Raw genomic sequence first — 20,340 nt, forward strand, 5'->3', positions numbered from 1 at the left:
GGTGGGGGGGTGGGGGGATGAGACACACTCCCTCCTTAAGAATCCCAGACACCCCCCGTTTCCCCCCCCAGACCCCCCAATCCCCCCCCCCCCGCTCCCCCCATTTCCCCCCCGACCGCCCCCCGCCCTCCCATTTCCCCTCATTTCCCCCTCAAACCTCCCCATTACCCCCCCATTCCCCCCACAGCCCCCCCATTTTCCCCTTCAAACCTCCCCAGTCCCCCCATTTCCCCCCTAGACCCTCCCCAGCACCCCCTTTTTACCCCCAACACCCCCCATTTCCCCCCAGCCCCCCATTTCCCCCCCCATTCCCCTCCCCAGACTCCCCCTACGCCCCCATTTCCCCCCCCAAACCTCCCCAGACCCCCCAGTTTCCCTCCCAGTACCTCCATTTTCCCCTCCCCCAGTGCCCCCCCATTCCCAGCAGGGGGTTAACCCCCCTCTTTGCCCCCCCCCCCCCCTCCTCAGCCCTTCCAGACGGCGGCGCGGCAGCGGGAGGAGGAGAAGGAGCGGACGAGGCCGAAGGAGCCCCCGGCCCTCCTCTCCCTCGTCGACTGGGCCCGGGGGGGGGGCGCCGGCCTGCGGGGGGCCCTGCGCCTCCCCTCCTTCAAGGTAACGCCGGGGGGGGGGGCAAAGGGGGGCTGGGGGGGGGTTATGGGGGACTGGGGGTCCCCCCGTTCAAGGTAACCCCCTTTTGGGGGGCTGCGGGGGCGCTGGGGGGGGATATTGGGGGCTGGGGGGGTGTTACGGGGTTCTGGGGTCCCCCCCTTCAAGGTAACCCCCACTTGGGGGGGTGGGGGGGGGTGTATTTGGCCCCGGGGGTCCCCCAACCCCCCCTTTCCCCCCCCCCCTCAGGTGAAGCGGAAAGAGCCGTCGGAGCTGGGGGAGGGGGGGGAGGAGAAGCGCCCCCGGCCCCCCACCCCCCCGAGGAGGACGAGGACGGTGAGTGTGTGTGTGCGTGTCCCCCCCTTCCCCCCCCCCCTCCCCGTTTGCCCCCCAACCCCTCTAACCCCCCCCCTCTTTTTGCTCCCACCCCCAGACAAAGAGCCCCCCCCCGGCGCCCCCCGGCCCGAAGCCCCCGGCAAGCGGCGCAAGCTCTTCTGCCTGGACAGCGAGGGCGAGGAAGCCTCCGAGGAGTCCTCCTCCGGAAAGGTGAGACCCCCCCCCGGACCCCCCCAACCTCCCTCAGACCCCCCCAAATACCCCCGGGACCCCCCAAACCACCAGCCCCTCCCCTCCACCCTCCTCTGCCCCTTCCCACCCCCCAGGAGGAGGAGGAAGGCTCACAGGGATCCCCCAGTCCCCCCCCGGCACCCCCACTCACCCCTTTGCCCCCCCCCAGGAGGAAGAGGAGGAGGAGGAGGAGGCGGAGGAGGAGGAGGAGAGGCAGCGGCGGCGGCGGAGGAGACCCAAAGGGGAACCCCCGGACGGGGACAGGGAGCGCAGGGGCACCCGGGAACCCTCCGACGGTGGGGACACAGCCGGGGGGGGGGGATTTGGGGACACGTTTGGGGACATGGGGGGATTTGGGGGGACACGGGAGGGACATGGGGGGACACAGGGAGGATATGGGGTGACATGGGGACGGGGGGGGACACGGGGGACACGGGAGGGACATGGGGGACACGGGAGGGGCAGGGGGGACATGGGGACTGGGGGGGATCGAGGACACGGGGGGACTTGTGGGGACACGGGAGGGACATGGGGGTACACAGGGAGGATATGGGGTGACATAGGGTCATGGGGGGGACACGGGGGACACGGGAGGGACACGGGGGACACGGGAGGGACATGGGGTGACATAGGGAGGATATGGGGTGACATGGGGACACGGGGGGACATTGGGGCCACGGGAGGGACATGGGGGGACAGGGGGGACACGGGAGGGACACGGGGGTGACATTGGGGACATGGGGGTGACATTGGGGACACGGGGGACACGGGAGGGACATGGGGTGACATAGGGAGGATATGGGGGGGACATTGGGGACATGGGGGGACATTGGGGACACGGGAGGGACATGGGAGGACAGGGGGGACACGGGAGGGACACGGGGGTGACATTGGGGACACGGGAGGGACAGGGGGGACATAGGGACTGGGGGGGATCGAGGACACGGGGGGACTTGTGGGGACACAGGAGGGACATGGGGGGTATTGGGGACATGGGGGGACACGGGGGGGACATGGGGGGACACAGGGAGGATATGGGGTGACATAGGGTCATGGGGGGGACATTGGGGACACGGGAGGGACAGGGGGGACATGGGGACTGGGGGGGATCGAGGACACGGGGGGACTTGTGGGGACACGGGAGGGACATGGGGGGTATTGGGGACATGGGGGGACACGGGGGGGACATGGGGGGACACAGGGAGGATATGGGGTGACATAGGGTCATGGGGGGGACATTGGGGACACGGGAGGGACAGGGGGGACATGGGGACTGGGGGGGATCGAGGACATGGGGGGACTCATGGGGACACGGGAGGGACGGGGGGACACGGGAGGGACACGGGGGTGACATTGGGGACATGGGGGTGACATTGGGGACACGGGAGGGACAGGGGGGACATGGGGACTGGGGGGATCGAGGACACGGGGGGACTTGTGGGGACACGGGAGGGACATGGGGGGTATTGGGGACATGGGGGGTCACGGGGGGACACGGGTGACTGTGGCTGAGGTCCGTGTGGGGCCGTGAGTGGTGGGGGACAGGGGGTGACATGGCCCCGTGTCCCCACAGAGGAGGAGGAGGAGGAGGAGGAGGAGGAGGAAGCAGCCCCCAGCGAAGCCTCCTCCAAGTTCTCCCTCTACGAAGGCTCCGGGGGGGGCAGCGCCTCCGCCAGCAGCTCTTCCTCCCCCCCCCATCCTCCTCCTCCTCCTCCTCCTCCTCCTCTTCTTCCTCCTCTTCCTCCTCCTCCTCCTCCGAGGACGAGAGCGCTGCCGAGGACCCCCCCGAGCCCCCGCGGCCCCCCACGCCGGAGCCGGGTAAGTCTTGTCCCCCCTCAAGACCCCCTTCTCCCCCCCTCCCCCAGTTTTGGGGCTCCCGCCCCAATTTGGGAGATTTCCCCCCCCCCAATATTGCTATTTCCCCACTGATTTTGGGACTTCCCCCCCCTTCAATTTTGGGACCCCACCCCTCAATTTTGGGGCTCTTCATCCTGCAGTTTGGGGGCTCCCCCACCTCCAATTCTGCAGATCTCACCCCCGGTTTTGGAGCTCCCCCATCGATTTTGGGGCTCCCCCTCCCAATTTTGGGGCTCCCCCTCCCAATTTTGGGGCTCTCCCTCTCCATATTGGGTCTCCCCCCACCTCAGTTTGGGGTCTCCCCCCCCAGTTTTGGGTCTTCATCCCGCAATTTTGGGCCTTTTCCTCTCCAATGCTGCATCTCCCTCTCCAGTTTCGGGGCTCCCGCCCCAATTTTGGGGCTCCACGGTCCATTTTGGGGGTTCCCCCCTTCCAGTTTTGGATCTCCCCCTCCAATTTTGGTTCCCTTTTCTCCAATATTGGGTCTCTCCCCCCCCCCCGGTTTTGGGTCTCTCCCCCCCCCCCGGTTTTGGGTCTCCCTCTCCCGGTTTTGGGTCTCCCTCTCCCGGTTTTGGGTCTCCCTCTCCCGGTTTTGGGTCTCTCTCTCCCAGTTTTGGGTCTCCCCCCAACTTCTGCTGTTCCCCCCCTCAATTTTGCCCCCCCCCCCCCCATGTTGGGGTCCCCCCCCTTACTGACACCCCCCTCCTCTCCCCACAGCGCCCCCCCCTCCCCCCCGCCCCTCCTCCCCCATCCCGCTGCTGCCCCCCCCCAAGAAGCGCCGCAAGACCCTCAGCCCGGCCGAGGAGCCCCCCCCGCCACCGCTGCCCCCGCCGACACCATCGACGCCCCCCCCGCCGCCGCCCCCGCCGCCCCCACCCCCTTCCCAGCCCCCCCTCGCCACCACCGCCGCCGCCGCCGCCCCCCCCCAGCGCCGCCGCGACCCCCCCCGCGCCCCCCAACCGCCGCCGCCGCCGCCCCCCCGGCCCGTCTGCAACCTGCCGGCCGACCACGCTTCCCTGGTCAAGAGCTGGGCCGAGGATTTGGGGGGCGGCGGCGCCGGGGGGGGCCCCCCCCGCCGCCCCCCCCGCCGCCCGCCCCCCTCCCGCCCCCCCGCCGAGCGGTTGGGGGCCACCTCGCTGCTGGAGCTGGCCCGCGGCCACCAGCCGGGGGGGGACCTGGCGGTGCTGGCCACCATCGCCCTCACCCGGGGGGGCAGCGAGGAGGAAGAGGAGGAGGAAGAAGAAGAGGAGGAGGAGGAGGAGGAGGAGGAAGATGGCGGCGCCCCCCCAGCCCCGCCGGCGGCCGCCCCCCCTCACCGCGACGCCGCCGTCCTGTTGGAGCACAATTACGCCATGCCGGTGCGAGCCGGGCCCCCCCGCCGCGGCCCCCCCGAGAGCCCGGCGTTGGCCCCCCACCACCCCGCCGAAGCGCTGCGCCTGGAGCCCGCCGCCGCCGAGGTGCTGGAAGCCCCCGAGGAGGTGGTGGTGGAGGCCCCCCCCGAAGCAGAAGGACCCCCCCTGCCCCCACCGCCGCTGCCCCCACCGCCGCCGCCGGCAGCGCCCCCCCGTCGCAAACGGCATCGCCCCCCGCCGGCGCCGGCCTCCTCGGGGTCCAGCGAGAGCGAGGAGGAGGAGAGCAGCAGCGAGGAGGAGGACGAGGAGGAGGAGGAGGAGGAGGAAGAAGAAGGGGCGCGGCGATGGCTGCGCCCCCGGGGCCCCCCCCCGGCCCGGCGGTCCCCCCCGCCCCGCTCCTTCGCCCCCCGCAGCGAGTTCGAGCAGATGACCATCCTCTACGACATCTGGAGCGCGGGGTTGGACGCCGAGGACATGCGGTTCCTGCGCGTCACCTACGAGCGGCTGCTGCAGGAGGATAGCGGCACCCACTGGCTCAACGACACCCACTGGGTGCACCACACGGATATCCTGCGGGGGCGGGTGTGGGGGACGAGGGCGGTGGGGGATGGTGGGGACGTGGGGATGGGCAGTGGGGTCATGGGTGTTGGGTGTGTTGGTGTTGGGGACGTGGGGATGGGCGGTAGAGTCATTGGTGGTGGGTATGTTGATGTTTCGGACATGGGGATGGGTGGTGGGGACGTGGGGATGGATGTTGGGGTCAAGGGCGTTGGGTATGTTGATGTTGGGGACATGGGGATGGGTGGTGGGGTTACGGGTGTTGGGTACGTGGGTGGTGGGGACGTGGGGATGGGCGGTAGAGTCATTAGTGGTTGGTATGTTGGTGTTGGGGACGTGGGGATGGACGTTGGGGTCAAGGGCATTAGGTATGTTGATGTTTAGGACATGGGGGTGGGTGGTGGGGACGTGGGGATGGATGTTGGGGTCAAGGGCGGTGGGTATGTTGATGTTGGGGAAGTGGGGATGGGTGGTGGGGACGTGGGGATGGGTGGTAGAGTCATTGGCGTTGGCTGTGTTGGCGTTGGGGATGTGGGGATGGATGCTGGGGTCAAGGGCGTTGGGTACGTGGGTGTTGGGGGCGTGGAGTTGGGTGGTAGAGTCATTGGTGGTGGGTATGTTGGTGTTGGGGACGTGGGGATGGACGGTGGGGTCACGGGTGTTGGGTATGTTGATGTTTAGGACATGGGGATGGGTGGTGGGGACGTGGGGATGGACGTTGGGGTCAAGGGCGTTGGGTACGTGGGTGTTGGGGGCGTGGAGTTGGGTGGTAGAGTCATTGGTGGTGGGTATGTTGATGTTTAGGACATGGGGATGGACGGTAGAGTCATTGGCGTTGGCTGTGTTGGCGTTGGGGCCGTGGGGATGGGTGGTGGGGACGTGGGGATGGGCGTTGGGGTCAAGGGCGTTGGGTATGTTGATGGTGGGGACGTGGGGATGGGCGTTGGGGCCGTGGGGATGGTCCTCGGGGCCGCGGGCGGTGGGTTTGGGAGCGCTGGGGCCGTGGCGGTGGGCGCGGGGGCCCCCCGGCGGGCGGTTGGTCCCTTGACGGTGGCACTGACGAGGACGAGCAGCCCGCGGCGGCGGCGGCGGTGGCCGGAGGCGCGGGAGCACCGGACGGGCAGCGCCCGCAGCGAGGGCTACTACCCCATCAGCCGGCGGGAGAAGGCGCGCTACCTCCACCCCTGCCCCGCCCCGCCCCACGACCCCGACGTCCCCGACACCCAGGTGAGGTCCACGGGGACGCGGCGGTTGTCCCCCGCGGCGGTTGGTTGTCCCCACGGCGGTTGTCCCCACGGCGGTTGTCCCCGCAGGGCCCCAACCGCGTGCTGTCGGAGCGGCGCTCGGAGCAGCGGCGGCTGCTCAGCGCCATCGGCTCGGCCGCCCTCCTGGACAGTGACCTGCTGAAGCTCAACCAGCTCAAGGTGGGGACAAGGGGACGGGGCGGGGGGTGGCCCGGGGTCTCCGCTGGGCACCGCGCAGGTGGCACCTGTCCCCTTGTGCGTCTGTGTCGTGGTTTGGTGTCCCTCCTCGTTCTGGTGGTCTTTCATCCTGGTGTTCCCCATCCCAGTGTCCCCCCTCGTCCCGATGTCCCCTTCATCCTGGTGTTCCCCATCCCGGTATCCCTCCTCATTCTGATGTTCTCCGTCCCGATGTCCCCTTCATCCTGGTGTTCCCCATCCCGGTATCCCTCCTCATTCTGATGTTCTCCGTCCCGGTGTCCCCTTCATCCCGGTGTCCCCTTCATCCCGGTGTCCCCTTCATCCCAGTGTCCCCTTCATCCCGGTGTCCCCTTCATCCTGGTGTTCCCCATCCTGGTATCCCTTCTCATTCTGATGTCCTCCGTCCCGGTGTCCCCCCTCGTCCCGGTGTCCCCCCTCGTCCCGGTGTCCCCCCTCGTCCCGATGTTCCCCATCCCGGTATCCCTCCTCATTCTGATGTCCTCCATCCCGATGTCCCCCTCATCCCGATGTCCCCCATTCTGGTGTCATTCCTTGTTCTGGTGTCCCTCCCCGTCCTGGTGGTCCTCATCCCACCCCTTGTCCTGGTGTCCCTCCCCGTCCTGGTGGTCCTCATCCCACCCCTTGTCCTGGTGTCCCTCCCCGTCCTGGTGGTCCTCATCCTCATCCCACCCCTTGTCTTGGTGTTCCCCCCCATCCTGGTGGTCCTCATCCTCATCCCACCCCTTGTCCTGGTGTTCCCCCCCATCCTGGTGGTCCTCATCCTCATCCCACCCCTTGTCCTGGTGTCCCTCCCCGTCCTGGTGTCTCCTACATCCTCGGTGTCCTCCATGCCGGCGTCTTCCATGTCCGTCATGCCACGCTTGTGCCCTCTGTGTCCTCCACGTGCTTCTTCTCACGGCCGTGTCCTCCACATCCCTCACGCCGCGCTTGTGTCCTCCACACCACATCTGCCTCCCGTGTCCTACGTCCCCCCCGGTGTCCCCGACGCGGTGGGGGTGTCCCTGCGGTGACGTGTCCGTTTTACCCCCCCCAGTTCCGGAAGAAGCGGCTGCGGTTCGGGCGGAGCCGCATCCACGAGTGGGGGCTCTTCGCCATGGAGCCCATCGCCGCCGACGAGATGGTCATCGAGTACGTGGGGCAGAACATCCGCCAGGTCAGCCCTGACCCCCAACCACCCCCCCGGCCACCCCCCACCTCCCCTGGGGGCCACCAACCACCCCGTGGTCCCTTCCCACCTCCACTGGTGACCCCCAAACACCCCGTGGTCACCTCCAAGTACCTCATGGTCACCTCTCACCTCTGTTGGTGACCCCCAAGCACCCCGTGGTCACCTCCCACCTCCTTTGGTGACCCCCAAACACCCCGTGGTCACCTCTCGTCACCTCCAAGTACCTCATGGTCACCTCTCACTTCTGTTGGTGACCCACAGGTACCTCGTGGTCACCTCTCACCTCTGTTGGGGACCACCAAAAGTACCCTGTGGTCCCCTCCCACCTCCTTTGGTGACCCCCAAACACCTCGTGGTCCCCTCCCACCTCCTTTGGTGACCCCGAAGCACCTCGTGGTCCCATCCCACCACCTCCAATCACCCTGTGGTCCCCTCCCACCTCCTTTGGTGACCCCCAATCACCCCGTGGACCCCTCCCACCTCCTTTGGTGACCCCCAAACACCTCTTGGTCACCTCCCACCTCCGTTGGGGGCCACCAAGAACCTCGTGGTCCCCTCCCACCACCTCCAATCACCCCGTGGTCCCCTCCCACCTCCTTTGGTGACCCCCAATCACCCCGTGGTCCCCTCCCACCTCCTTTGGTGACCCCCAAACACCTTGTGGTCCCCTCCCACCTCCTTTGGTGACCCCCACCCACCCCGTGTCCCCCCCCCCAGGTGGTGGCGGACATGCGGGAGAAGCGCTACGTGCAGGAGGGCATCGGCAGCAGTTACCTCTTCCGGGTGGACCACGACACCATCATCGACGCCACCAAATGCGGCAACTTGGCCCGCTTCATCAACCACTGCTGCACGGTGAGCGCCGGGGGGTGTCCCCGCCGCGTCCCCCCCGCGCCCCGCCCCCCCGCTGACCCCCTCCCCCCCTCCAGCCCAACTGCTACGCCAAGGTCATCACCATCGAGGCCCAGAAGAAGATCGTCATCTACTCCAAACAGCCCATCGGCGTCAACGAGGAGATCACCTACGACTACAAGTTCCCCATCGAGGACACCAAAATCCCCTGTCTGTGCCGCACCGAGAGCTGCCGCGGCACCCTCAACTAGCCCCGGGCCGCGCGTGGCCACCACGGGGCGGCGGGAAGCCACCATGGGGCGGCGGGAGGCCACCACGGTTGCCTTGAAGCTGGTGTGGTTGACGTGAGGCCACCAACGGGGTGGCAGGAGGCCACCACGGTTGGGTTGAAGCTGGCATGGTTGATGTGAGGCCACCACGGGGTGGCAGGAGGCCACCACGGTTGGCTTGAAGCTGGCATGGTTGATGTGAGGCCACCACGGGGTGGCAGGAGGCCACCACGGTCGGTGGGAGGCCACCACGGTTGCCTTGAAGCTGGTGTGGTTGACGTGAGGCCACCAACGGGGTGGCAGGAGGCCACCACGGTTGGCTTGAAGCTGGCATGGTTGATGTGAGGCCACCACGGGGTGGCAGGAGGCCACCACGGTTGGCTTGAAGCTGGCATGGTTGATGTGAGGCCACCACGGGGTGGCAGGAGGCCACCACGGTTGGCTTGAAGCTGGCATGGTTGATGTGAGGCCACCACGGGGTGGCAGGAGGCCACCACGGTCGGTGGGAGGCCACCACGGTTGCCTTGAAGCTGGTGTGGTTGACGTGAGGCCACCACGGTCAGTGGGAGGCCACCACGGTCGGCTTGAAGCTGGTGTGGTTGACGTGAGGCCACCACGGTCAGTGGGAGGCCACCACGGTTGGCTTGAAGCTGGCATGGTTGACGTGAGGCCACCACGGGGTGGTGGGAGGCCACCACGGTCAGTGGGAGGCCACCATGGTCGGCTTGAAGCTGGTGTGGTTGACGTGAGGCCACCACGGGGTGGCGTGAGGCCACCACGGGGTGGCGTGAGGCCACCACGGGGTGGCAGGAGGCCACCACGGTCGGTGGGAGGCCACCACAGTCGGTGGGAGGCCACCACGGTTGGCTTGAAGCTGGCATGGTTGATGTGAGGCCACCACGGGGTGGTGGGAGGCCACCACGGTCAGTGGGAGGCCACCATGGTCGGCTTGAAGCTGGTGTGGTTGACGTGAGGCCACCACGGGGTGGCGTGAGGCCACCACGGGGTGGCGTGAGGCCACCACGGGGTGGCAGGAGGCCACCACGGTCGGTGGGAGGCCACCACAGTCGGTGGGAGGCCACCACGGTTGGCTTGAAGCTGGCATGGTTGATGTGAGGCCACCTCAGTTGGCTTGAAGCTGGTGTGGTCGGTGTGAGGCCACCACGGTTGACATGAGGCCACCGTGGTTGACGTGAGGCCACCTCGGTTGGCTGGAGGCCACCTTGGTTGACGTGGGGCCACCACCGTGGGCTTCAGGCCACCATGTTTGGCTTGATGCCACCACCGTTGCCCTGAGGCCGCCATGCTTGGTGGGACCACCGTGGTTGGTGTGAGGCCGCCGCGGTTGCCCCGTTGCTACCGTTGCCACGTGGTGGCCACCGCGGTGGCCGCCAGGTTGCCGCCCTCCCCCCCCCCCCCCCCCGTGATGTCACCGTGGCTGCTGTGACATCATCGGGGCGCCGCCTTCAGGTTGCCACCGGAGCCCGCGGCGTGTCACCGCCAGGGCGGGCGTGATGTCACCGTGGCACACGCCTCGCCCCGGGGGCCGTGACATCGCCGCCGTGACATCACCGCCGTGACATCGCCGCCGTGACATCACCGCCACGCCTGCCGTGACGTCACAGGCACACCCCCCCTGTGGTTGCCATGACATCACCGCCCCGCCCTCGCCTGGCTTTCCCGCCGCCGCTGCCCCCACCCCCCACCATGACATCAGGGGGGTGTGATGACGTCACCGTGATGTCACCGCGGCCCCGCCCCCCCCAGGAGAAGGCTCCTCTTCTGTGGCTGTTTCTTGTAGAAACTCGGGGGGAGAAGGGGGGGGCGGGGGGGGGGGATGGGGGGGCGGGGGGGGGTCCCGCCCCCTCCCCCCCCCCCCCCGGGTCTCCCCTCCCCCCCCCGGCCCTGTACATACCCCCCGGGGGGTGTAAATACCCTGTAAATGCCCCCCCCCCCCCTCCCCCCCCTCTGTACATATGTTGATATGGGGGCGCCCCCGCGGCCCCCCCTTTTTATAAAGTGGCCACTGAGCTTTGAGACCACCTGACACCCCCCCACCCCTCTGCGTCATCGGGGGGGGGGGGGGGGACACACACCCCAAAATGGAGGGGAAACCCCAAAATTAGGGAGGGGGGGCCCAGAACACCTGGATTTGGGGGGGGCACAGTATTGGGGGAGGGGGGGACTGGTTGGGGGGACCCCAAAATTTAAGGGGGTTTGGGGGGCGGATGGGACAGTGTCTGGGGGGGACCCCCGACCCCCTTTTTGGGGGGGAATTGAGGTTTTTTTTGGGGGAAATGGGGGTTTTGGGGAGGAAATGGGGGTTTGGGGGGGGGGACTGAGGCGCCCGGGAAGGGGAGGAGGGGGTGGAGCTTCCCAGGAGGAGGGAGGAGCTCCGCGGGAGGGGGCGTTACTTCCGCGGGAGCCAATGAGAGGAGGGGGGTGGGTCGCCAGGGGCGGGGATAGCGTCAGGTTCCGCCCACGCGGGGGGCGTGGGTTTCCCGGGGCGTGGCCAGCGCGGGGGTGGGTTGGGGGCGTGTCTCCGTCAGGCCCCGCCTCCCGCGTACGGCGAGGGTGGGCGTGGCTACGCCGGCGTCACGCGTTGCCACGGCAACGGACGCCTCAGCTTCCGGGAGGCGCCTCCGGCGGGCGGGTAGGCCGCGACTCCCCTCCCCCTCCCCCTTCGCCTAGACCCCTCCCTTCCTGACGTCACCGCCACGACCCTTGACGTCACAATCCGCCCTTCCCGGACAGCCGCGTCCCTTCCGGCGGCGGCCTTGACCCCGGGGCGGCCCCGGAGGGCCCAGAGGCGTGCGGGCCCCTCCCCCTTCCCCTCCCCCACGCCGGGGCGGGGCCCATCGGGAAGGGCGGAGGGGGGTGGGGGAGGGGAAGGGAGAGGGGCCGCGGCCATGGCGGAGCCCCCCGGGACAGCGACCCCCGCCCCGACCCCCAGGTACCGCGGGGGGGGTGGGGGGAGGGGAGGGGCGGGGGGAGGCCTGGGTCCCTCCGGGGGCGGGGAGGGGGGGGGGGGGGGCGGGCAGGAGTGCGGGAGCCGCTCCTATAGGGGCCCCGGAGGTCCGGGACCCACATCTATAGGGGACTGAGGGGTCGGGGACCCACATCTATAGGAGACCCACATCTATAGGGCGCCTGGGAGGGACCCAGGAGTCTGACCCACATCTATAGGGCCCCCAGGGGTCTGGGAGGGCCCAGGGGTCTGGGACCTACATCTATAGGGCATCCAGGGGTCTGGGACCCACGTCGATAGGGGACTGAGAGGTCTGGGACCCACATCTATAGGAGACCCACATCTATAGGGCGCCCAGGAGGGACCCAGGAGTCTGACCCACATGTATAGGGCCCCCAGAGGCCTGGGACCCACATCTATAGAGAACCCGTGCCTATAGGGCACCCAGGGGTCTGAGAGGGCCCAGGGGCCTGGGACCCACATCTATAGGGCCCCCAGGGGTCTGGGAGGGCCCAGGGGTCTGGGACCCACGTTGATAGGGGACCGAGGGGTCGGGGACCCACATCTATAGGAGACCCACATCTATAGGGCGCCTGGGAGGGACCCAGGAGTCTGACCCACATCTATAGGGCCCCCAGAGGCCTGGGACCCACATCTATAGGAGACCCACATCTATAGGGCACCTGGGAGGAACCCAGGAGTCTGGGACCCACATCCATAGGGCACCCAGGGGTCTGGGAGGGCCCAGGGGTCTGGGACCCACATCTATAGAGAACCTGCGCCTATAGGGCACCCAGGGGTCTGGGACCCATGTCGATAGGGGACTGAGGGGTCTGGGACCCACATCTATAGGAGACCCAGCTCTATAGGGTGCCCGGGAGGGACCCAGGAGTCTGGGACCCACATCCATAGGGCACCCAGGGGTCTGGGAGGGCCCAGGGGTCTGGGACCCACATCTATAGGGCACCCAGAGGCCTGGGACCCACATCTATAGGGCACCTGGGAGGAACCCAGGAGTCTGTGACCCACAGCTATAGGGCACCCAGGGGTCTGAGAGGGCCCAGGGGTCTGGGACCCACATCCATAGGGCCCCCAGGGGCCTGGGACCCACATCCATAGGGCCCCCAGGGGTCCGGGAGGGTTCCCAGGCGCCCGAGGGTCCCTGCCGCGGGGTGACGGCCCCGTGGGGTGACGCGCCGTGGGTCGCAGGGGCTGGTGTACGTGGTGACGGGGGGCTGCGGGTTCCTGGGCTCCCACCTGGTGCAGCTGCTGCTGGAGCGGGAGCCGGAGCTGCGGGAGCTGCGCGTCTTCGACCTCCGCATCGACCCCCGCGTCGTCCCCGACACGGCCGGTACGGGGGGCGCGGGGGGACCCCTCCCCAAAAAGCAGGGGGCCCGGGGACACCCCCACCCCAAACCCCAGGGGACACGGGGACCCCCACCCCAAAATCCAGGGGTCTGGGGGGGAACCGAGGGGTGTGGGGGGGAACCAGGGGTGTGGGGAGACCCCCACCCCAAAATCCAGGGGTGTGGGGGGGAACCGAGGGGTGTGGGGGGGACCCAGGGGTGTGGGGAGACCCCCACCCCAAAATCCAGGGACCCGGGGGTCTGGGGGGGGACCCCCACCCCAAAATCCAGGGGTCTGGGGGGGAACCGAGGGGTGTGGGGGGGAACCAGGGGTGTGGGGAGACCCCCACCCCAACATCCAGGGACCCGGGGGTCTGGGGGGGGACCCCCACCCCAAAATCCAGGGGTCTGGGGGGGACCCGAGGGGTCTGGGGGGGACCCAGGGGTGTGGGGAGACCCCCACCCCAAAATCCAGGGACACGGGGGTCTGGGGGGGGACCCCCACCCCAAAATCCAGGGGTCTGGGGGGGAACCGAGGGGTGTGGGGGGGAACCAGGGGTGTGGGGAGACCCCCACCCCAAAATCCAGGGGACCCGGGGGTCTGGGGGGGGACACGGGGGTCTGGGGGGGACACGAGGGTCTGGGGGGGAACCGAGGGGTCTGGGGGGGAACCAGGGGTGTGGGGAGACCCCCCACCCCAAAATCCAGGGGTTTGGGGGGGACCCAGGGGTGTGGGGAGACCCCCACCCCAACATCCAGGGACCCGGGGGTCTGGGGGGGGACACGGGGGTCTGGGGGGGGACACAGAGGTCTGGGGGGGACACAGAGGTCTGGGGGGACCGAGGGGTCTGGGAGGGGCCCCCCACCCCAAAACCCGGGGGTCTGGGGGGGGGGACATGGGGGACGTGGAGGTCTGGGGGGGACCCAGGGGTGTGGGGAGACCCCCACCCCAAATCCCCAGGGGTCGGGGGGGGGACACACACACACACACACACGCGGAGCTGTGACCCCCGTCCCCGTCAGAGGGCCGCGTGCGGGTGCGCCTGGTGCAGGGGGACGTGGGGGACGCGGGGGCCGTGGGGCGGGTGCTGGCGGGGGCCGACGCCGTGTTCCACACCGCCTCCCTGGTGGACGTCTGGGGCCGCGCCAGCCCCGAGGCCATCGCCCGCGTCAACGTGCAGGGTCAGCGCGCCGGGGGGCAGCGGGGGGGCAAAAAAGGGGGTCTGGGGGGCAGAGAAGGGGTCTATGGGGCAGCCGGGGGGGCTGTGGGGGGGTTGGGGGGCAAAAAAGGGGGTCTGGGGGGTAAATAAGGGGTCTATGGGGCAGCCGGGGGGGCTGTGGGGGGGGGTGGGGGGCAAAAAGGGGGTCTGGGGAGTAAATAAGGGGTCTATGGGGGTCTGAGGGGTCTATGGGGCAGCTGTGGGGGCTGGGGGGGGGAGGGCCGGAAAGGGGGTCTGGGGGGTAAATAAGGGGTCTATGGGGGTCTGAGGGGTCTATGGGTCATCTGGGGGGGCTGTGGGGGGGTTGGAGGGCAAAAAGGGGGTCTGGGGGGTAAATAAGGGGTCTATGGGGCAGCTGGGGGGGCTGTGGGGGGGTTGGGGGCAAAAAAGGGGGTCTGGGGGGTAAATAAGGGGTCTATGGGGCAGCCGAGGGGGCTGTGGGGGGGTGGGGGGGCAAAAAAGGGGGTCTGGGGGGTAAATAAGGGGTCTATGGGGGTCTGAGGGGTCTATGGGTCATCTGGGGGGGCTGTGGGGGGGTTGGGGGGCAAAAAAGGGGGTCTGAGGGGTCTATGGGGCAGCTGTGGGGGCTGGGGGGGGGTGGGGGGGCAAAAAAGGGGGTCTGGAGGGCAGAGAAGGGGTCTATGGGGGTCTGAGGGGTCTATGGGGCAGCTGTGGGGGCTGGGGGGGGGGGGCAAAAAAGGGGGTCTGGGGGGTAAATAAGGGGTCTATGGGGGTCTGAGGGGTCTATGGGTCATCTGGGGGGGCTGTGGGGGGGTTGGGGGGCAAAAAAGGGGGTCTGGGGGGTCTATGGGTCATCTGGGGGGCTGTGGGGGTGTTGGGGGCAAAAAAGGGGGTCTGGGGGGCAGAGAAGGGGTCTATGGGGGTCTGAGAGGTCTATGGGTCATCTGGGGGGGCTGTGGGGGGGTGGGGGGGCAAAAAAGAGGGTCTGGGGGGCAGAGAAGGGGTCTATGGGGCAACTGGGGGGGCTGTGGGGGGGTTGGGGGGCAAAAAAGGGGGTCTGGGGGGCAGAGAAGGGGTCTATGGGGGTCTGAGGGGTCTATGGGGCAGCTGTGGGGGCTGTGGGGGGGTGGGGGGCAAAAAAGGGGGTCTGGGGGGTAAATAAGGGGTCCGTGGGGGTCTGAGGGGTCTATGGGGCAGCTGGGGGGGCTGTGGGGGGGTGGGGGGCAAAAAAGGGGGTCTGGGGGGTAAATAAGGGGTCTATGGGGGTCTGAGGGGTCTATGGGGCAACTGTGGGGGTTGGGGGGGGTTGAGGGGCAAAAAAGGGGGTCTGGGGGGTAAATAAGGGGTCTATGGGGGTCTGAGGGGTCTATGGGGCAGCTGAGGGTGCTGTGGGGGGGTGGGGGGCAAAAAAGGGGGTCTGGGGGGCAGATAAGGGGTCTATGGGGCAGCTGTGGGGGCTGTGGGGGGGTTGGGGGACAAAAAGGGGGTCTGGGGGGCAGAGAAGGGGTCTGTGGGGGTCTGAGAGGTCTATGGGGCAGCTGGGGGGGCTGTGGGGGGGTGGGGGGGCAAAAAGGGGGTCTGGGGGGCAGAGAAGGGGTCCGTGGGGGGCTCTGGGAGGCGTATGGGGCAACTGGGGGCTGTGGGGGGCTCTGTGGGGCGAGTGGGGGGCGGGGCGGGGGCGCAGACCCCTGACCCCCCCGTGCCCCCCAGGGACGCGGAACGTGGTGGCGGGCTGCCGGGCGGGGGGCGTGCGCTGCCTGCTCTACACCAGCAGCATGGAGGTGGTGGGGCCCAACACCCGCGGGGACCCCTTCCTGCGGTGCGCACCCGCCCGCCCCACGGCGGGACCCCCACCCTGCCCCATAGCGGCACCCCTAGCCCTGCCCCATAGCGGCACCCCGGTGTCTGGGACCCCCACCCTGCCCCATAGCGGCACCCCTAGCCCTGCCCCATAGCGGGACCCCGGTGTCTGGGACCCCCACCCCATAGACAGACCCGTGTCTGGGACCCCCACCCTGCCCCATAGCGGGACCCCGGTGTGTTGGACCCCCACCCTCCCCCATAGCGGGACCCCCAACCCTGCCCCATAGCGGGACCCTGGTGTGTGGGACCCCCACCCTGCCCCATAGCGGGACCCCGGTGTGTGGGACCCCCAACCTACCCCACGGCGGGACCCCCACCCTGCCCCATAGCAGGACCCTGGTGTGTGGGACCCCCACCCTCCCCCATAGCGGGACCCCCAACCCTGCCCCATAGTGGCACCCCCGCGGGTGGGACCCCCACCCCATAGACAGAGCCCTCTGTCTGGGACCCCCACCCCATAGACAGACCCGTGTCTGGGACCCCCACCCTGCCCTATAGTGGGACCCCCACCCTGCCCCATAGCGGGACCCCCACCTTGCCCCATAGTGGGACCCCGGTGTGTGGGACCCCCACCCTGCCCCATAGTGGGACCCCCACCCTGCCCCATAGCAGGACCCCTAACCCTGCCCCATAGTGGGACCCCAGTGTGTGGGACCCCCAACCTCCCCCATAGTGGGACCCCGGTGTCTGGGACCCCCTCCCTGCCCCATAGCAGGACCCCGGTGTGTGGGACCCCCAACCTACCCCATGGCGGGACCCCTAACCCTGCCCCATAGCGGGACCCCGGTGTGTGGGACCCCCAACCTGCCCCATAGCGGGACCCTGGTGTGTGGGACCCCCACCCTCCCCCATAGCGGGACCCCCAACCCTGCCCCATAGCGGGACCCCGGTGTCTGGGACCCCCACCCTGCCCCATAGCGGGACCCCGGTGTGTGGGAGCCCCAGCCTGCCCCATAGTGGGACCCCCAACCCTGCCCCATAGCGGGACCCCGGTGTGTTGGACCCCCACCCTCCCCCATAGCGGGACCCCCAACCCTGCCCCATAGCGGGACCCCGGTGTCTGGGACCCCCTCCCTGCCCCATAGTGGGACCCCGGTGTGTGGGACCCCCACCCTGCCCCATAACGGGACCCCGGTGTGTTGGACCCCCAACCTACCCCATGGCGGGACCCCTAACCCTGCCCCATAGCGGGACCCTGGTGTCTGGGACCCCCACCTTGCCCCATAGCGGGACCCCGGTGTGTGGGACCCCCACCCTCCCCCATAGCGGGACCCCCAACCCTGCCCCATAGCAGGACCCCGGTGTCTGGGACCCCCTCCCTGCCCCATAGTGGGACCCCGGTGTCTGGGACCCCCACCCTGCCCCATAGCGGGACCCCGGTGTCTGGGACCCCCACCCTGCCCCATAGCGGGACCCTGGTGTCTGGGACCCCCACCCTGCCCCATAGCGGGACCCCGGTGTGTGGGACCCCCACCCTGCCCCATAGCAGGACCCCAGCGTGTGGGACCCCCACCCCATAGATGATACACCCCGGTGTCTGGGACCCCCACCCTGCCCCATAGCGGGACCCCGGAGCGTGGGAGCCCCAGCCTGCCCCATAGCGGGTCCCCGGGGGGGGTCGGGGGCCCCGGGGGTCGGGCGCCGGCGTGACCCCCGCTGCCCCCCAGGGGGGACGAGGACTCCCCGTACCCCGTGCGGCACACGGAGCCGTACCCCCTCAGTAAGGCTCAGGCCGAGCGCCTCGTGCTGGAGGCCAACGGCAGCCCCGTGAGTGGGGCACGGGGGGTTGGGGGGCACGGGGGGGCTTTGGGGGGCACGGGGGGGGTTGGGGGGCACGGGGGGTTGGGGGGGATCCGAGGGTGTGGGGTGGCACTGGGGTTTTGGGGGGGACGGGGGGTTTGGGGGTCCCCAGGGTTGGGGGATAGAGGGGTTTAGGGGGGCACAGGAATATGGGGAGGGGGCACAGGGGGTTGGGGGGCACAGGGGGGGTGGGGGGTCCCCGGGGTTTGGGGGCTCGGGGGGGGGGGGGGGGGAATCGAAGGGTTTGGGGGGGCAGAGGGGTATGGGGGGCACAGGGGTTTGGGGGGGGGGGACACAGAGGGTTTTGGGGGTGTCCCAGGGCTCTGTGGGACCCCCGTGCGCCCCACAGGTGGCGGGGGGGGGGCGGCTGGTGACGGTGGCGCTGCGCCCCACGGGGATCTATGGGGAGCGCCACCCCCTGATGGAGCAGTTCTACCGGCGGGGGAAGGCGGCCGGGGGGTGGCTGCCCCGAACCCTCCCGCCCCACGCCGAGCACGGCCGCGTCTACGCCGGTGAGTCCTGCCCCACGGCCGCCCCACGGCCGCCCCCCACAGCCCCATAAGTACCCGTCTCCCCTGTAGCCCTGCCCCACGTCCTCACCTCTGCCCCCCACGTCTCCCTGCCCCACGGACGGCTCCTTCTCCTGCCCCGTGGATGCTGGACCCACATCCTCACCCAGCCCCACACCCCCTGCCCCATAGCCAGCCCCACACCCTCTTCTCTGCCCCATACCCAGCCCTATATTCCCTTCTCTCCCTGCCCCATATCCTGCCCCACAACCAACCCCATACCCTCTACCCCACACCCAGCCCTATATCCCACCCCCCCTGCCCCATAACCAACCCCACTCCCTCTCCTCTGCCCCATACCCAGCCCTATATTCCAGCCCCCCCCCAGCTCCCCCCCACCCTGCCCCACACCCCAGGGCTTCCAGTCCCACACCCTGCCCCATAACCAGCCCCACACCCTCTCCTCTACCCCACACCCAGCCCCATATCCCATCCTCCCCTAGCCCCATATCCTCCCCACACCCAGCCCTATATTCCCCCCGGCCCCATAGCCAGCCCCACACCCTCTCCCCCCCACCCAGCCCCATATCCCATCCTCCCCTAGCCCCATATCCTCCCCACACCCGGCCCTATATTCCCCCCAGCCCCATAACCAGCCCCACACCCTCTCCCCCCCACCCAGCCCCATATCCCATCCTCCCCTAGCCCCATATCCTCCCCACACCCGGCCCTATATTCCACCCCCTCCTGCCCCACCTGCCGCCCCCCGTCCGCCACCCTCCCCCCACCTCTAGACCCCCTCCTCCCGGCCCCACAACCAGCCGCAGGGCCGTCCCCGCGCCCCCCCCCGCCCCACACCGCGCCCCACCTCCCTCCTCGCCCCCCGCCCCCCCCAGGCAACGTGGCCTGGATGCACGTGCTGGCGGCGCGGGCGGCTCGGCAGCGCCCGGGGACGGTGGCCGGGGAGGTCTTCTTCTGCTACGACGCGTCCCCGTACGCCGCCTACGAGGACTTCAACATGCTGCTGCTGGGCCCGGCGGGGCTGCGCCTGGGGGGCCCCCGGCCCCCCGCCCTCCTCCTGGCCCTCCTGGCCCAGCTCAACGCCGGCCTGCGGGCGCTGCTGCGGCCCCTGCGCCCCTACGCCCCCCTCCTCAACCCCTACACGCTGGCCGTCGCCTCCACCCCCTTCAGCGTCCGCACCGACAAGGCTCAGCGCCGCTTCGGCTACCGGCCCCTCTTCTCCTGGGAGCAGGCGCGGCGGCGCACCGTGGGCTGGATCCGGCAGCTGGACGCGCCGTGAGTGACCGGCGCCCCCCACTCTGCCCTTCCCCGCACGGCCGTGGGCTCGCAGCCCCCCTCAGGAGGGTGCTCCAGGCCGGGTTTGGGCTCCCCCTTCCCCCCGTTCCCAGAGGGATCCGGGCCGGGTCTCGGCTCAGACCGCAGCCCAGGGTGGGATCCGGGCCGGGTGGTAGCTCTGACCCCGAGCCCCAGTGTGACCCGGGGCTAACCCCAGTCCCCAGAGGGATCCGGGCCGGGTCTTAGCTCTGGCCATGATCCCAAGCGTCATCCGGGGCAGGTTTTGCCGCTAACCCCAATCCCCAGTGCGATCTGGGCCGGGTCTTAGCTCTGGCCGTGATCCCAGGCGTGATCCGGGGCGGGTTTTGGCTCCCCACCCCCATTCCAAGGGGGATCCGGGCCGGGTCTTTGCTCCGCCCCCGATCCCGGGTGTGATCCGGGGCGGGTTTTGCTTCCGCCCCCGATCCCGGGTGGGATCCGGGCCGGGTTTGAGCCCCGACCCCGATCCCGCGCCTGATCCGCGCCGGGTTTTCCCCCTCCCCCGCTCCCCCCCAGCTCCTGATCCAGACCGGGCGCTGCCCCCGCCCCGGCCACGCCTCCGCCCCCCGATTGGCTGCTGCTGTGACCACGCCCACCGTCCGCCTCCGGGTCTCCCCCTCCCTCCGGCTCCGCCTTTTACCCCTCC

At 69.5% G+C, this 20,340-nt stretch overlaps 2 protein-coding genes across 2 annotated transcripts; both read left to right on the top strand.

The window, feature by feature from the left end:
• Window positions 1-468: 468 nt before the first annotated feature.
• On the top strand, window positions 469-10,557 carry LOC309685204 (uncharacterized protein; the record flags this gene model as incomplete). The annotated part of the gene is given in 14 exon segments (XM_082501015.1): window positions 469-612; window positions 856-922; window positions 925-942; window positions 1,040-1,152; window positions 1,343-1,469; window positions 2,911-2,991; window positions 3,748-3,911; window positions 4,056-4,947; window positions 5,998-6,167; window positions 6,254-6,364; window positions 7,437-7,556; window positions 8,289-8,426; window positions 8,501-9,606; window positions 9,750-10,557. Coding segments are annotated over 13 exon segments (2,319 nt in total), but the record flags the coding sequence as incomplete, so codon positions are not given.
• On the top strand, window positions 9,996-20,340 carry HSD3B7 (hydroxy-delta-5-steroid dehydrogenase, 3 beta- and steroid delta-isomerase 7; the record flags this gene model as incomplete). Its single annotated transcript, XM_082501016.1, has 10 exons — window positions 9,996-10,022; window positions 11,242-11,345; window positions 11,447-11,645; window positions 12,870-13,011; window positions 14,030-14,188; window positions 15,898-16,006; window positions 17,718-17,817; window positions 18,200-18,362; window positions 19,256-19,655; window positions 20,211-20,340. The coding sequence occupies 10 exons, from the start codon at window positions 9,996-9,998 to the stop codon at window positions 20,215-20,217; spliced, it is 1,410 nt and encodes a 469-aa protein (XP_082357142.1). The 3' UTR covers window positions 20,218-20,340.

This window comes from Vanellus vanellus, assembly GCF_965231255.1.
Source record: "Vanellus vanellus genome assembly, contig: HAP1_SCAFFOLD_1336, whole genome shotgun sequence".
NCBI lineage: Eukaryota > Metazoa > Chordata > Aves > Charadriiformes > Charadriidae > Vanellus > Vanellus vanellus.